An 18,069-nucleotide genomic window follows, 5' to 3' on the forward strand; every position below is an offset into this window, starting at 1 on the left:
ACCACCATTGTTAATTCCCTACCACTTTGTTTGTAACTCTGTGTTGTCTGTATTGTGCTTGTGATATGTTGTAAAATGTTGTATGTCTGTTAATGTTTCCCTCCTTTTATCTTTAAAATAAAAATAAAAATAAAAAAAAAAAGAGTTTATGCTGCTACCGCCCTGTGATAAAAGATATTATAATGAGAATCTTCATGCATCGAGAAATTTTCTGGGTTTCTTATTTCTTTAAAATGAATCATTAGAAGTTAAATTACTAGAACAAAGAGAAATCATCACTTTTGAAGGATCACATATGATGTCAAATTTCTTTTGTGAACTATGATTTTAATTCCATCAGTAATATGAGAAAAGCCAATCTTACTGTATCCTCAGCACTAATTTCCAAAATTTATTCAATTTTAGCTAATTTAGCAGACTACCTCTTAGATTTTTTTTAAACTTACTATTGAATTGATCATCACTTAATGTTTCCAATGTTTCACAAGAATTTTGTAAATCAGTAAAACAATTTATAGTTCCTGCCAATCTTGATTTTTTGATATTTCAACCTCTATTTTGATACAGACAACCTTTCCTTGTATAATTTCCTTCATTGAATTTCTGCTAGGAAACTGGTCCTTCATTGAGATATTTGATACCTATTACAATTTCTTCTAACTTATTGAGTGCTTCTGTTCAATTTGATCTCCATCTGGGCAGAACTTGAACAATACATTTGATTATCCACCATATCTGGAATGAGATGGACAGAAGTACAAATTTAGATTTATTCATAGGCAGTTGTTACATGGTTTATCTGAATGGTGGGGGACTTGGAAGGAAAAAGATCACAAAAATTGGTGATAATGAAGTTTGGGGATGTATGTGGATGGATCTCTAACAATGTAAAGTTTGAAAATACTTCTGTCCCCGTGAATACTCAGTAAAGGACAACCACTATAGACTCTTCATAATCTGGTAAACAAAACAATGTGCTTTATGGGTGCCAGTTAGTACCTGTTTCCAACTATCCCCACTAGTTCTTTAATACATCCATCATCAAGGTAGCCATAGTGGCAAGGATGGGGGTATCAACATGAATTTATTACCAAGGCTGACCTAGCTAACCTTACTGTGGAGCACCTAATTTACCAATAGCAGAAACCTAAATTATTGAGACAGCATCATTCCCCATGATAGAACAGCCTGAAACCTGACGGCAAGTTGTTCACATTGGATTTTTTTCCAGCATGGAAGCAGTAGATGTTTGTCCTCACTAGCTACATACATACTCTAGATACGGAGTTAACTTCCTCGCCCATTATGCTTCTGCCAGCATCACCATCTGTGAACTCACAGAACATCTTAACCACCATCACGGCATACTGCCATGGTATTATATCCCTCTAAGGAACTTACTCCAAAGCAAAAGCAGCAGTACCGCAGTGGGCTTGTACCCATGGAATCAGCTAGGCTACCATACATCCCATCATCCAGAGCACGTGCCCTAGCAGAATGGCTTACAGAGGACTCATGGAAGACAGCACTCTGAAAGGGTGAGGTTGTCTTCAGGGTGAAGCTTATTCTTTGAAAAGGGAATCACTATATGATACAGTCTCTGCCACAGCCAGAGTATGAGAATATGGGAATCAAAGAGTGGGAGGGGCTCCTCTATCATATCTGCTAACCCATCTGAAAAACCTGCAGTCCATTCCAGAAAGTTTGAAATCTGCTGATGTGGAAATCTTAATTTCTACAAGACTAGTGATTTCACCAGACGCACAGCTACTGAATGGACAGATGCTATTTCACCTGGCTATTCTGGCTTCTTATTTATGTTACTGAACCAGTACGCAAAAAATGAAAGGATAATTCATGGATGGAGTGCTCAGTCCTGATTACCAAAGGGAAATTATGTACAATGGAAGAAGATTATGTCTGGAACCAAAGGGGATTCTCTGGACTTCTTAGTGTCGCCAGTGGTGAAGGTTAATGGAAAACTACAGCAACTAAAACAAGGCAGGAAGATTAAGGACTCAGGCCCTTCAAGAATGAAAATTTAGGTTACTACCTCATTACTGCTGAAGATAAGGAAAATATGGAGTGCGCAGAGAAAGAAGGAAGTCATAAGTATCAACTACAATCCCAGGATCAGTTATACAAACCAAAACTATGTAGCTTTGGGTATTTTTCCTATGCCTTTTTGCTATATTTCCCTGAAAATAAGATTGGGCCTTATACTAATTCTTGCTCCAAACAAAAAAAGTAGTAGGGCTTATTTTCAGAGGATGTCTTATTTTTTTCATGTGTAACAATCTACATTTACTAGTGTGCAAAAATCCACATTTATTCAAATGCAGTCATGTCATCTTTTTCTGCAATGTCATCATAACTCTCCAAATCCTGAAATACAGCCTGAATTTCTTGCAACTCCATTTCCTGTAGAATCCTTGGCCCCAGTGTCTCATGCCCAGCAGAGCACTCTCATTAAATGAACACTTCTTGTCCATGTCGCCTTGCCTGTAGTGCACTGGCAACACAGCTGTCAGTGATTTTATCCCGCGAGTACTTCACCCAAGCCATGATCTCTTGCAGGCTGGGCATCATAAAGTCTCCACTAAATCAAGTGTCAACTGAAGACTTAGGAGAGGAGTGCCAACAAAATGACAACAATTTATTTCATAGGAGTGTATTAAGTATGTCCATTACAACACATGATGTACTAAATTATGAAGATTCATATTAGACATAACTACATTGGTTTGTTACCAAGTATGCATATTATTTATGCATTGGGTCTGTACTCTGATTGGTCATTTGGTAGTAAATCTCGAGTTCATCTGTTCACACAGGCATTTACCTTTGATCCAAAGGTGCCCACCTGGGTATTTGCAATTGGTTAATTATAATTTATGTTCTCATTTATTTTAAGTGATACTGTCAATAATATTTAATTGTATATTAATACTATTATATAATTCAGTATGTCCATCATGTGTTACAACAGATGTACTAAATGCATCTGGCTGACGATCTTGACTGGGGCTTAATTTTGGGATAGGACATATTATAAGCATCCTGAAAAAAATCATGCTAGGGCTTATTTTGTGGTTAGGTATTATTTTGGTGGAAATACGGTATATGCACACATTTATTTCCATAAACTAACTGTAGGGACAGCTGAGACTCTAAGGTAGGACTAGATAAGGAATCAGGCCCTTTAAGAAGTAGAAGAGATATGGTCTCTTTGTCACAGCAGACAGCCAAGCTGACAGCTTGTGGTTTCACACTTGTGTCTGTGTAAACTATCACCCCCTTCTTTACATTTTCGTTGAAGTAGGTCATTTCCTCAAAATGAGTTGCTGTGCTGGGCATGGTGGCCCATGCCTGTAATCCCAGCACTCGGGACGCTGAGGCAGGAGGATTGTTGCGAGTTCCAGACGAGTCTGGGCTACAAAATGAGCTCAAGGCCAGCCTGAACTGCATAGCAAGACCCTGTCTCAAAAAGACAAAAAAAAAAAAAAAAATTAGTTGCTGAGCTGGATTAAGTCATGGTTACCTCCTGTCTCACTGTCTCAGCCTGGGTCCTTCTTCCACTGATACTTTCATTTTTATTGTGCTTGCTGGGTCCCTGCATGCTTAACTGCCTTACTTGCTTCATTTCAGAGTGAATCAATGCTATCAAAATGCAGATGCCTCCACAGATGGAACTTGCCATGGAGCTATCAGCCTCTTTCCACAACAGTCACCTAGACTATTGCTCCTCAGCGGACATCACCTGCCCCCCACATCGCCCCTAACCAGCAGGAAACAGGAGAGTCATCGCCCTGTTCCCCACCCTACAACAGCAGGATGACTGAGTCAGAAGGGGGAATGCAGGGACAGTTAGAGAGGTGCACATGCAGGGACAATATAGGGCACGACCTGGGTGGCTGAAGGTTATAAAAATGACTACAAGCTGATTGTACACAATGTACTTGAGGTAGCTAGCTCTTGCGAAATTCGTTCTTGTGAAATTATTACACGTACAATCTGCCCATAGCCCTCATGACTTTTTTCTCACCCTAGAAACAAAAGCTAAGGCCCAATTGGCCTGGATTTCACTAATCAGTGAAATAGTTATTTTTACAAACCAGTTTACCTCTATAAGTATGAAGCCTATGAATACCTCCATTGAGAGCTGTGTATTTTGTAAGACAAGGTAGCTTTTCCCTGCATTTGCAATATCCAAAATAAACCTTTGCTTCGCATTACTTTCATTTCTGATTTCCTCATTCTGTGCCAGGCCCTGACTTCCCCATTTTCCACTGTGGCTTTCAGCCAGCCTTGCCCTACTTCTTCGTTCTGCCTGGAGGGCCTGTAGACAAGCCAGAGAAGGGCAGAGGGTCACACAGGAGATGCTAGCCCTCCAGACCCCTGCCAGACACTGCACAGCCACTTCCTCCGTTCTTCTTTCAATTTAAAAATTTTATACATAAATTACTGGAGATTAATTTCACAGTTTAGTCTCAGGTAACAGAATATTCAATGCATCGTGACTAAATTTTAGATAACTAGTATAAAATCACTGTAGTAGTAGTCTGGGTTGTGACTGAGCCTTCTCGTTTTGGGGAAAAGTGAGAACTCTAGTTTGAAGAATAGATGTGTTTTATTAGGTAGAAATATAGAACTGTTTTGCTGTAAAGGAGTCTTTTGCTGACTTTCCTGCTTGGACTCTAGGAGTAGGCTTTGAGATTGAGGTGCGTGTTGATAAAACTCTGGAGGGTAGCAGAACTACTGCCTGCTTGTAGTTGCTATTTGCTCATGTGGTTATCTCTTTCTCTTGGTGGGCGTTGTGTCTAGAAATATATATATATATATATATGGAAGTTAAGTAGACAAAAGAGTAAGGGCAGTTATCAATTTATTATCATTGAGTTCCAAATTCATCCTTTAATACAAGGACTGCAATAGATGACAGAATTCCTGTAAGCACTTCTCCTGTAAAGTGACCCCAGTGCAAGTTTTTTAAGCAGAGGGCACTAGGTGAATCCTCCAGGATAAACAGGAGGCTCTGCCTACAGCTTTTATTGTAGCATGATGGGTCAGCAGTGGATGAGGGCAGTGAATCCCGTGGTGATCAGATTCAGCCACATACCTAGAGTACACTATTCCTTAAATGGAGAAGTATGTCATATTCAGGGATAAAAAGACTCACTATTGCAGTTCTTTGTAAATGTATTTATTGCCTCAGTACAAGGACAATTTCAATCCAAATCTCCATGTGTTTTTTGCTGCTCCAAAATTTATATGGAAGAGCAAAGAGCCAAGACATGATTCTTCTAAAGATGAACCCACAGCCCATACAGGCAGGAACATGACCACCTCTGAAAGTACAAGAAGCAGGCACTAGCTGGTGCACCCCTGGGAGCTTAAGCAGTGCTCCCACTGTCTCAAAGCCCAAACCCATGCCCCATCCAGAGACATAACTACCATAGCGAATAGGAACTATGAGCAGGCAGTAGTTCCGCTACACTCTGGAATTTAATCAGTACTTACCTCAGTCTCAAAGCCTACTCCCCGACTCCAAGCAGGAAGGTCAGCGAATCTCAACTAAGCATTTGTACTGAGCATAGCAGCTGATCCATCCATCCTGATCCACATAACCATGGGCCCACTCCTCCAATCCTTTCCAACTACTGAACTAAAACTGCAATATCTATGGCCAGGGAATATACGTCGTGGCCCAGCCAGAGCAGAGGTGACTGTACTATGCACTCAGCAGCCCAGCCTAAGTTTCTTTGTATGTACCTTAGAAAACTGTTCTGCATGCAAATCTATTTTATTCATTTATCTCTGAAGAAAATCTAATAGGTGGAGACTGAAGCAGGAGGATCCTGAGTTCAGTGCTAGCCTGGGCTACATAGAAAGGAAGAGGTCAGCTTGGACTACACAGCAAGACCCTGTCTCAAAACAAAACAAAACAAATAAAGAAAATATAGTAGATTTAGATAAAAATTGAAATCTGACTACAAAAACAAACAAAAAAAACACCACTCAAGCATGCAGTGACATACATCTGTAATCTCAGCTATGCAGGAAGCTAAGGCAGGAGTTCAAAGCCAGCCTGGGTTACACAGCAAGATTTATCTCAAAATCCACATGTTGTACTTTTATGAAGATCGGCTTATAGATTTAAATGAGCATCACCATATTAAAAGGGACCTCTTTCTGATGTTTTCTTGCCAGAATGATTACAATATTGTTGGTGTGAATTATAGCCTTATTAACAGAGACTGAAATTACAGATATGAGCCAAGTGATATATTTATCTTTCAATCATCCACATCAGTTTCAGAGAACTTCAAATGAACTGTTCTAATTTATAACTTACAAAACTTCCAATGTTTCAAAAAAAATCACTGCAATTAATCTATTTTTTACCTGAATGTCCCATTTGTGGTGTCCAACTTCTGTAACCTGATCTTTGGGGATTTCCAGCAGACAATGGAGTTTTAAGTACTTGGGGACAATGAGTTTCTTGCGCAGAAGATGAGCTGGTACCAAAAGTAAAATTTGATGTAACTACATTTGCTGCATAAGATCTTTTGTTTCCAAAGTGGGACCCTAAATTTAAACAATTAAATATTAATTATTAAAGATTAGAATTATGCCCTGATATATTAATCCCAATATTTCTACCATGTCTACTTACTATTCTTAATCTGATAAAAAACAAGTCATGACAAGCTTAATGACACAACATGGTACTAAAATACGCTAATATGGCTTCAAGTTCACCAAGACTACTCTTACCAAAAATCATAAATTATTTTTTAATCCATATACACCAGACATACTTAATTTGTATAGCAACTATTAGCCCCCTTTTCCTCCACTGACTTCCTCACTGAAACTTCTGCCATGCAAGCTGTATTGTAAAGACTCTTTCAAAGTCAACTTGGCTTCAGTTCTATTTAGGTACTTACCTGTTAATATAAATTACCTATCTTATAATGTTGCTAAAAATTTAAAACAATGACATAAAGAGCCAAACAATGATCTGGCACAAGAAAGTCCTGTGGGGAAAAAAATGGGGCCTTTTTCCCCTTTCCTTTGGACAACTGTATACCTTAATTCTCCTTAAACTATGGAACGGTTCCCTTTGTGAGATCAAATTTTTGTTTTCCTCTTTACTACTGTCTTGCAGGGCTACTATACTTTCAAACATTCTCTCACAAATCAATATTATACATTTTCTCTGAGCATATCTGTTCTCTTGGTTTCTATGAACATCTATCTCCTGACAACTCTCAAATCTTCATACAGCCCTGACTCTTTTCCTATACCAGGGGTTAGTAAGGGCCAGACGGTAAATATCATGTTTGTGTGGGAAATATGGCCATGATCATAGTTGTTACTCGATACAGGGTTTGTAAGCAAAAACAAAATTTTGCCAAGTGATTCTGTTTGAAAACCAACAGAAGCATTTAGGAATCAAGGTGCCACTATATTTTGAATTTTATGTACCATATCATCACTGTTAAAGTTAGCCAACTCTGACAGTACTATAGGAAAGTAGTCACTCAAAATACACAAATAAATGAGCATGGCTGTGTTTCAATAAAACTGTACAAGATACCGAAATCTGAGTTTTACATAATCTCCATATACCACAAATTATTCCTCTTCTTTTAATTTTTCAAACTTTTAAAAATGCAAAAACCATTCTTAGCACTATACTTACATTGTTCTGTATAGTAGCCACTAACTGCATGAGCTATTTGATTAAATACAAGTGAAAGAAAATTGATAATTCCTCAGTCGTACTAGCCATACTTCAAACTATCAAAAGCCACTTTTGGCTACTGGTTGCCATACTGGAAAAGACAGATATGGAACATTTCTATCCCCATAGAAATTTCTCTCACACAGTGTGGCTCTAGATCACTGTATCTATTTATTGAACATAAACCTTCAGATATCTTCCTAGAACTTCTAAACATCCCAAAGTGGACTTGTTATCCTTCCCATAGTAGTTAACTCTTTATTACATGATTAATTGAACCATCTTATACCTTTTCACCTGAGTCAGAAACTTAAGTCATTCTTAGCTCTTTTATCAATCCTAACACCAAATAGAATTACCAAATCCTTTAATTCTTTTTCCCACCTGAGGATCTTTAACCCATTTTTTAAGCCTTTAACTTCCTCAAATTTATTTTCTTCTAGCATTACACCTGTTTGATCTCTCTCATAGGATGGGTGACCCTTTTGAAAACCAAATCTGATTATCCCCCTCATAGTTCCTGTTTCTCCATACCAACCATGAGATAAATTCTAGTTTCTTTGTATGGGTTGAAGCGGGAATTAATGACACACTCAAACTAGGTTAATTTGGAGAGACTCTAATAAAGGGAATATTCACAAAGGTGTTGACAGGGTATAGAGGTATCATTATGAAGAAGTGTATTGAATCAAATAAAATATTGTCCATGAACATCTGTAAACTTGAAGAGGTAAGAAAGGAATTGGGTACTAGAAACTGGAGACAGAGATGTTTCCTGTTTTCCAGTTATTTTTAGAGTCTAAACACTTTCTTGAAATTTATTCACCTTAGTTCTCTCCCAACTTCTTTGACTTTTGTTTTGCTGTGTTTTTTTCACATTCTTCCCTCTCACCCCAGATATAATGGTAACTTTAAAATCTCTATCTCCTTCAACTTCCTCTTCTTAGTCCTATTATCTTAATATATGGACATCCTAGGCACTCTTCACACTCAGTATTCCCATGATAGAACTTACTATTTTCCCTCTACAAGTTGCTTCTCTTACAAAGTTCCCCATATCAGGAAAAAGTAGCTATTATCTAACCAATTACTAAAGTCAGAGGAAACCTCATGTTGGCAAGCAAGACAAGTAATTTGTTCTCCAGACCTAATACCAACAAGGACTCCAACTTATCTACGTCAGATCACACTCCTGTGCTAGTCAAACAATATTATTTGCAGTTGTACCTATTTCTGTGCCTTTGCACGGTTTTCTGTTTAGCATGCTCTTTAATTTTTCTCTCCCTCTTTAGCTAGCATTATTCATCCTACTTGAAGACCAACTCAAATTCTTTTTCCACTTTTACCCCCTCTTATAAATCTCTTGAAAAATTATAAATACTTCAGAAGGAGTGATTGTTTAAAGCACTCTCATGGATTTTTAAGTCTGTCTTCCCTATTGAATCATAAATTCCTGGAGAGCACACATTATGATTTTCAACTTTTAACATAATTTGGCCTTGGTTCACCTATTTGGGCTTTGGTTCTCTTTTGTAAGACAGGGAAGAAAAATCTACTTTGCTGAATTATGTGAAGGATCAGAGTTACCATATTTATAGTAAGAAGTACATTAATTAGTGGGTATTATTATAACTGATAAAAATATATGCACAAAGCAGTTCATGAAAAGGATATTATCTTAACAGTGTGAACATGAAGGTTGCCTTCGAGAAGTGCAAATGGTTTCATTTCATTAGAAAGCAGGGTAAATATTGTGAATTGCTGAAAAATAAAGCTACAAGGAATGAAAAGAGATTCCAATGGCCTTGGCCATCCTTTTAAATAGTTTCATCTTGTACCTGTAGATATAGAGCCACTCACTGATTATGCTGCAAGGGACAGTATATCTTTCCATATATCTCTGGTGGTATTTCAAGTTAGGTTGGAAGAAGGACGAATACCTAGGAGTTTGATGTGATGGCAGAAATAAAATTATGTGTGTCTGCAAATGACCCAGAGAGGGGAAGGGGCAGAAGCTACACCTTTTCACACACACTTGCTCAGCTCTTAGCTATACTCACAGATTGCTATTTCAGTTTTGCCTTCTCATTTCCTGCCTTCTTGATGTTTGCATGGACAGATATCTCCCTCATTATGCTCACATTCATTTCTCTGCTTCTCTTATTTCAATCACTTGTCTAATCTCAATATACAGTATAAATTATTTATTTACATTTATTTATTTGAGACAGGGTATCACTATGTAGCCGAAGCTGGCCTTAAAGCGACAAGTCCTCCTGCCTCAGCCTCCAGAGAGCGGGGATGACAGGTGTGCATGCCTTGCTTTTAGTTAAACTGAACTCAAGCTCAAAGTTCATGGGATTGAACCCTGGGCTTTAACACTAAACTGCATCCCCAGCCTTTTTTTGGATACAGGGTCTCACTAGGAAAGGCTGCGCTCAAACCTGTAATACTCCTGCCTCAGCCTCCCAGAGTGCTGGGAATACAGATGTATAAGCCCAGGCCTGGCTTGAAAAACTCAACAGTTCACCTGGATTAGACCTAATGTTCAGTTTGGTCTATTTTCATCGGATGTTAGGACTTGAGGACTCAAATTCAGCAGGTATTGTTCACTTCACTACTCCTATCAGGAAACTTTGGCACAAGTGGCGGGGACTCGCCTAAGACCTTGAGAGATGAGGCTCCACCACCTCAGTGGTGAAACAAAACCTCAGCGCAGCCCGCCTAACCACCGCCCAGGCCTTACGCCCTTCCGGTCCTCCACTGTACGTCATGGCGGAACTTCCGTGATCGCGGCCCACGCCACCCCCGTCAAAGCGGCTGCGGCTGGTCGCCCAGGGGATCCCGCTTCCAGCCCTGTCCCCGCCCTTGCCTGGCGCCGGCGGGTAGCTCTCAGGGAGGCCTGGGCAGCCGCTGCTGCTGCCGCTGCGGTCACCTACAGCTCCAGATGAGCCCGGCAGGGATGACGTCGAGGCCCGCGCGGAAGGGCGGCTGGGAGAGATCGCCCGGGGCCCGAGGAAGTGGTGCGGACCCTGTGGGGCAGCCCCTCCCGAGGACGAGGAAGACACCGCAGGGGCCGAGGGGGTGGTGGACACGTTCGACCTCTGCATCTCCAGCCGGCAGGCGTGAAGTTCCTCAGCGTCCCTGTGAGCAGCAGGCAAATGCCGGAAATGGGCGCCACAGGAAGAGCGGGAACACGGCGCGCATGCGCAGACCCGGAAGGGGCACTTCCCACATCCGGCCCCCGTACCCTTCATGCCTTAGGACTTGATCCAGGCCGTTCCCAACCGCACTACCTTACTACAGGTGACCCCGTGAGGTCAACTTCGAAGTACTAGGCTAACCATGATGCAGAACTTACTGTTCTCAAAGCAGCAGTCATTTTCTGAACAATCTCCAGCCAGACTGTTTCCCACTTGTATTTTTTAAGTACAGAAAACTTACTGTGCCTGTTAAGGTCCTGTGACCGCAGTCTTACCATAGTAGTATCCATATGGCTGTCAGGGCATGGCAGGGACCACCCTGGCTGTGAGGCATGACACACTGTTCAAGTACAGCGCTCAGGAATTCAATTTCTAGTACTGTTAACTTCGAATATAGGTAAACAGACGACAAAACCGTGAATTTCCCAGTGATGCCCCCTGTTGTGGCAACACTCAATTGTTTCATTACTGGGTGCACAGCCTCTTCTGTAACACCCAATAAAATGTTCTAAACTGAGGTCTAAAATTGCGAAGACATTCATTTCAAAATGGTTAACTGCCATTTACCTAAACCATTACCAACCCAGAATAATTACATGTAGACCTATAAATTATTCCCATTTTTCAGCCATCTACTTTGTCCATGCTTTAATTTATACATAGGATTTATCCACTTTTACCAGTAACATTCTTGCTGACAAAACCAATTCACATTTTCACAGACCACAGAAGGAACAAAAGGGAAAAAAAAGCAGAAAGAACTCTAGTTTTTAAATTTACTAAGCAGACATGAATAAGATACATGTACATACAAAAAAACCACTACTCAAAACAGCACTTCAGAAAATCTAAAGGTGAAAATACAATACTTTATTTTACAGTATGTATAGTTATATAATTTATTAGAGTTAATTTAACACAATATACAAAATATTAACAGACATTTTAGGTTCAATAAGCACTTCAAATACAGAAATGTTAAAATGGCAAAAACTACTACACATTCTTTTCCCTATCAATCAACAAATCTAGCTCACTAGTTCAGGGTGAACATTCACTCTTTCAAGTACTTCTTCAGGCATGCAAAACACAGGACTAACAGGTTTAATTTGTTCTTCTCCCAGAAGTGACAATCCAGCAATGCCAAATAATGTATGAAAAGGGTCCACCTATTTAAGAAAAACAAAAGGACTATAAGAAAGACAACTATAAAAACTCATGTTTATATTTAAGCCAATTATGTTACATATATAAGTGCTTAAGAGTTTTCAAAATATTTATGGCAATAGGATAAGAACTCTGTTCAGGGGCTGGGGATTTAGCTCAGCGGCAAAAGCGCCTGCCTGGCAAGCGCAAGGTCGTGAGTTCAGTTCCTGGTACCGGAGAAAAACCAAAAAAAAAAAAAAAAAAAAACCTCTGTTCATATTTTAATATAGAAGCTATGGCAAATATTGCTTTCAAAGCAACCCTTGCACTGTTCACCAGATGTGCCAGATCTACTTCTAGAGATCACTAGAACCATGAAAGCCATTGAAAAAAGCAACTTATTCACTCTTGTCAGAAATACACTTACCATATCTCCTGGCCTGTCTGCAAAACCTCCAGTTTCTTCATCTTGACATGCTAAAATAAAGCTACGCAGTTTCTCTCTATCAATCCAATGAAGCCTTCCAATTATCTTTAGGGAAGCCAAAACCCACCATGAATAGCATACATCTGGCAACTGAAATGGAAAAGAAATATTTTGCCACAATTTTACTTCTTTTCCTATGCTGAAATGTAATTTGAAAATTTAATCTCATGTCCAAACAGGAGGAGGAAAAGAGGGCTATTATGAAGTGTCTGATGTTTGCTCAGAATTGATCATTAGCCAAGAGAATACCCATCTCCAGATTACAGATGCCCATGCTGTTACAAGAATCCCCCATTAATGTCTAACTCGGCCCTTATGAGGTTAATACTAGTTCATGAAACCCATGGGGATATGCTCTGTTTCCTAAAAGTAACACCAAGTGTTACTCAGGTGCATATAGCACCTACTTGAAATTCATGACGAACCTGGATCTTCACAATGTGGTCATCATGTGTATAAACCACCCTAATATTCTCCATCTAACTGAGAATGCTAAAAATTCATAAGCACATTAAAGCAATTTTGACAGTTCCCCAGGATTGAAAAAAAAAAACAAAAAAAAACAACAACAACAGATCCTATCTAGACACCACCACGGGCATTTCCCTACTCATTTAAAGAGTTCAAAATACATACTGAAAAACAAAAATTTGCAAATAAAGACACATTAGCTCAGATGAAGTACAGTACCACCATGTCCCAATTCATGGGACAGAGGCATATGAAGGAAAATTAGTAACCCTCAAACCAAGATGTCAACTATTGGGTTTTCAAGAAGAACCTAATTTTTTAAAAAGTCTGTAATTTGGCAGAATCAATTGTATTTTCAGAGGTATAATGGTCATAAAGGTTTATGTACAGTATGTGTAAAAGTAAAGCCATTGGCCTTAGCCTTCAAGCCTTTAATGCATGACTAAGTTGAAAAGAGCTTCATTTCAATGCTTGAAAAATATACAAGGACAACCTGGGTAACTTCAGGAGACCCTGGCTCAAACAAAAAGTAGGGCTGGGAAAGAAGATGCAGCTATGTGGTAGAACCACCTGGGTCCTCCAGTAATTTGCATCTGGAAATGACACCAGGGTCCACAACCATTTCAACCAGGCAGGTTCTACTTTTTCAAAGAGCACATATCTTGGAACCCTTCAACGAGGAAGGGAAAAAACTCAATTTATAAGAGCAGTAATGAAATGTGAAGACGAGACAATCAAAGGTTAGAAAGCTAAGTATTACAGAACACAGCTTATGAAACAGTACCTTCTCTGGTCTTCCATTGAGTCCACCTGAGGGTAACTGTCGTTCACAAAGCCACCAACCAAGTAAATCAGAATTTACTTGATGTAACTGACTAGTAATAGCCAAGAATCCTGTGCAACAATAGATCTAAAATTACAGACATAAAGTACATGTGTATAATTTCTTGAAAAGTAAAGGTGTTAACAACTAATTATTAAAACTCTATTTTGCACTTAAACACTGTCAGCATCTCTTCATAGCTTATTACTTTATAACTAATTACCTACATAATGTTCTGACACCAAGATCTGCTTACTCAGAGTAGACAAGGCTAGAATAATTTCACATACATAATTAACCATCAAAGGAGGGCTGACATGTAGCTCAGCGGTGTCACACTGCTGGCTTAACATGATGTGGGGGGATCGTGGGCTAGCTGCCTCCCCCCCAAAGGGACTTTGGTAGCTATCAACCTACTTTTGTTTGCTTGGGTCAGAGGTACCTCACAGGGTAACGTGAAATAAACTACTGTAAACATGCTTTCTGTAAGTAGCAATTACACAACATTTAGGTAATATCCCACATACAGTGAAATTTACTATGAAAACACCCTCCATCTTACTATATAGGTAATCTCTATAAAAATATTACACTTTAATCTGCATTAATAAATTACCTGTCCAGCATGAGATTCAGAACCTGGTCTGCAACCAAATCCACCATCAAAGTTCATACAGGATAAGACAAATTCGATTGCCTTTTCTACATTAATAGCATCAAGCTTTCCCTACAAACAAAAGGGGAAAAAAGAACACTAAATTCCAGAGTATTTAGCATGATGAATCATTTCAGTATAGTACTTATCAAAGCTTACCAAAAGAGCCAAAGTAGCCACCGCACAAAAAGAGAATCTTGTATCAATTTCTCCTAAAACAAAAGTGACACACGTTACCAGAGGCTTCTGACCATTAATAGTGCTAGTTACCTTAAAAAAAAAAAATCTATGCAACTACCACATTAAATTTCCAAGAACTCAGCCTTAACTTTTACATTAGGTGGTCAGAAGGAAAGCTCAATCTCAAATGCCTTCACCACTAAGGAGACTAACAGAAAACTGTCAAAAGTAACAGTAAAATAATCTCAAATTGCTTACAAAGTATCAGACAAAGAACCAGAAGTAAAAGATTATTAGTCAACTTCTAATAATACAAATAAACTTACCCTATTTTACAAAAGTAGATTTTCACATCCCATGAAGCAGCTGGTCTCTCTGGCCTGCACTGTGTTCAGCCTAAAGCAGAGATTATCTACATTTATCAAATAAAATCTGACCCACTCCCTCCGTTCAAATAGTCAGAAATTGTCTTTTTTTTTTGTTGTTTTTCCCTTCCAGCATGTTATTTCTTTTAAGTTTAAAACGCTACCCAATACTGGGGAAAATATTTCACCTACCGTATGTTTTAGATTGGCCCCCTCTGTTCCAGCGCTCCTGTATGCAGTTATAATTACCAGAGCATGCTGGGCCATTAACTCCAGTTAGACCAACTGCTTAGTGGGACCTGAAAAGATGAAAAACTTAAATCTCCTTATCAATTGCCACTACCAAAGCCAGGACATTGTAGTATTTAATTCAGGGTAACAAGGACTAAGTGTAACATTACCCCAAATATCTCCAGCAAAGGAACCATCTTCTTTCTGTAGACTTTGAACATATTCCACAACTTTATTTACGTCAATAACATTAATACTATCATACAGAGTAAGAATCTGTAATATGAAAGACAAATAATTTAGTAAATAACTTTCAATTCCATTCTGCTGCTATGCTAACTTGTTCAAGCAAATACTTCTTTTGGTCTACTGACACTCAATTATTTTCAAATATGCAGACTTTACTGTTATTCAATGAAATTATATATTTTATCAACATTTCCAAACATTTAACTGTAAAGCATTCCTTTACATATAAACTAATTTGGCATTCTAAAGTACTCTGACTTTAGACCATCATGTGTACATTCACTAGTATCAAAACAAAACCAGTTGTTTTCAAAGTTTCATAAATCAAAGATAAAAACTGTCCTTCAAGGTCTCAGGGCAATTTCAGAATTCACATCAACTGCACATTCAGCTAATACATGCCATCACATCACTGACCTTGCACAACAGACTTGATCAACAAATTTATTTTGTCCTCTTCCTAATGCAATTTTAATTCCTGACTCTCAGGAAAGAAAATATAGTATCAAGACAAAATTTTGAATATTTACCTGGACAGCACTCAGAGTGTACAAAAGATGAGGGTCATGCCCAATACTAGCGCTTATTCCACCACACTCGTGTTGGCATGATTTAATGAATGTCAGAATTTCTTCTCTATTCATGCGGTCAAGTTGCCCCATGAGATCCATTACTGTCAAACCCCAATAGATGCCACTCATTCTCAAGTACTCCGACATGCAGTATTCCTAAAACAATAATTCCTTAAGTGGGTTAATTTGAATTTTTGACAAGAGATGTTTGAAAGTTACAAACTTAGCAGTGGTATCTACAGCTGACATTACTATAAATAGGGCTTTAGTATCAACCAAGTGCCAGAGGTAAAATGATTTAAAATCATCTACCATTTTCAGCACTTAAATTCAAGCTATTTCAGAGTACCTGCACCATATTCAAACATTCTTTTATTAATGTGTACAAAATCTGTTATTAAATGACATAAAAATGGAAAATATGAATGGTCTCTAAGCATGCACAAAGTTGGTGTTTATGCTTAGCTAAGTGGCTAAAGTTAACAAAAATTAGCATGCAGTCCAGAAATACGTAATTTTGTTGCAGTCAATGCACCATTTTAGAGGCTTCACTCATTTGAGGCAGGGTCTATGTAGCCCAGGCTGTCCTGAAATGGAGGCAAAATCTCACTGCTTCAGGCCAAGGGCTGGGATTACATGTATGCACCACCATATCCTGCTATTTTAGGTTTTACGGTGTGGATCTTAAAATTTGTTCCCCAACATGGCAGAAACCTAGCTGTTTTGAACACTCAAGAAACTATTTTCAGGCAAGTTCTTTATTCCTTTTTTGCTAAGACTCTCCAGGAAAAAAAAAAGCCATTAAGTATTAAAACTTCAGGTAAACCAGGTATGGTGGTTCACCCCTGTGATCCCAGCACTTGGGAGGCTGAGGCAGGAGGATCACTGAGTTTGAGGCCACCCTTGGCTACCAAGTTCAAGACCAGCCTCGAGTGCACAGCGAAACCCTGACTCAAAAAGACAAAATAATAGTAAAACTTCACGTAAAACCATTTCAAGGTCTCAGCGTAATTCTAGAGCTAAAGTGTTATTACACATCAGCAGTAAGTCAGATAATACATGCCAATACATCATTGACCTTGAAAATATTACTCGAACTACAAAGACAGGAACCAATTTTGTATCCCAAAACCCTCATCCACTATCTGGCAATACCTCTAATTACACGTAAGATGAGTACATAAATATTGCCATTTACTGTTTATACCTATCTGACATTTTTATGAAAAGCTTTTTAACATAAAAACATACATACATAATCATCTTTCTTTGAGCCATAGGATGCAATATAATCTGCATGCTTCCCCAGTAAAAGGGTGTCGGGTGCATCAGACTTGATAGTAACGTCCTTCTGTGGCGTGCCCTTCCAAAATAAAAAGATGAGACTTATCCATATTTTATGTCCTGCTCCTTGGCATATATTCAATAGACACAGGGGGAAAAAAGCAGCTAAAAAGTACTAATACAGTACTTAGTCGCAATTCAGGTATTTTTCAGGTCTCAGAGTAATTCTAGAGCTAAAGTAGTAATAATCAACTTTAGATTCAGAATACATGCCATGTCATCATTGACCCAAAAATTACCACCTGCATGCGCTGCCGGTCCTTTCAGTCAGTTAAATAAACACCATAAAGTAAGAACACCAACTAAGTTAACACGTGGTACAATGCACACAAAAGGAAATTTCTGGCTGGCCGAAATTTGCAGATTCTTGCTTATCAAAGATCAGGTTCCATGGGACTTTTTGTGTCTTCCCCATTAAGTTCTTCCAAATACCAGTAAGCAGTCCTATTAGCTCCCAGTCCCCAGGAGCTGCGAGTGCTGCCTTGTTTTCATCTACCTACGTCTTCGTTTTTAAGAGTGAACTGTAGGGCCAGGGATATAGCTCAGCGGCACAGCGCGGGCCTGGCAAGAGCGAGATCTTGACCTCTATTCCC

General features: G+C 38.9%; 2 protein-coding genes across 2 annotated transcripts in view; both read right to left on the bottom strand.

The window, feature by feature from the left end:
* Positions 1–11,465, bottom strand: part of Msh4 (mutS homolog 4) — a 61,338-nt gene extending 49,873 nt beyond the window's left edge. Inside the window, exons 1-2 of the mRNA XM_005385226.2 lie at positions 10,623–11,465; positions 6,406–6,588 (exon numbers count right to left, since the gene is read on the bottom strand). Coding sequence (XP_005385283.1) covers positions 6,406–6,588; positions 10,623–11,007 — 568 coding nt within the window. The 5' untranslated portion in view covers positions 11,008–11,465. The remainder of the gene's footprint in view (positions 1–6,405; positions 6,589–10,622) is intronic.
* A 250-nt stretch (positions 11,466–11,715) lies between these two features.
* The window catches only part of Rabggtb (Rab geranylgeranyltransferase, beta subunit), a 7,077-nt gene continuing 723 nt past the window's right edge, over positions 11,716–18,069 (bottom strand). Inside the window, exons 2-9 of the mRNA XM_005385227.2 lie at positions 17,388–17,495; positions 16,091–16,288; positions 15,482–15,587; positions 14,695–14,747; positions 14,497–14,607; positions 13,842–13,967; positions 12,527–12,676; positions 11,716–12,122 (exon numbers count right to left, since the gene is read on the bottom strand). Coding sequence (XP_005385284.1) covers positions 11,982–12,122; positions 12,527–12,676; positions 13,842–13,967; positions 14,497–14,607; positions 14,695–14,747; positions 15,482–15,587; positions 16,091–16,288; positions 17,388–17,495 — 993 coding nt within the window. The 3' untranslated portion in view covers positions 11,716–11,981. The remainder of the gene's footprint in view (positions 12,123–12,526; positions 12,677–13,841; positions 13,968–14,496; positions 14,608–14,694; positions 14,748–15,481; positions 15,588–16,090; positions 16,289–17,387; positions 17,496–18,069) is intronic.

This window comes from Chinchilla lanigera, unplaced genomic scaffold, assembly GCF_000276665.1.
Source record: "Chinchilla lanigera isolate Chin_1 unplaced genomic scaffold, ChiLan1.0 scaffold00022, whole genome shotgun sequence".
Classification (NCBI taxonomy): Eukaryota; Metazoa; Chordata; class Mammalia; order Rodentia; family Chinchillidae; genus Chinchilla; species Chinchilla lanigera.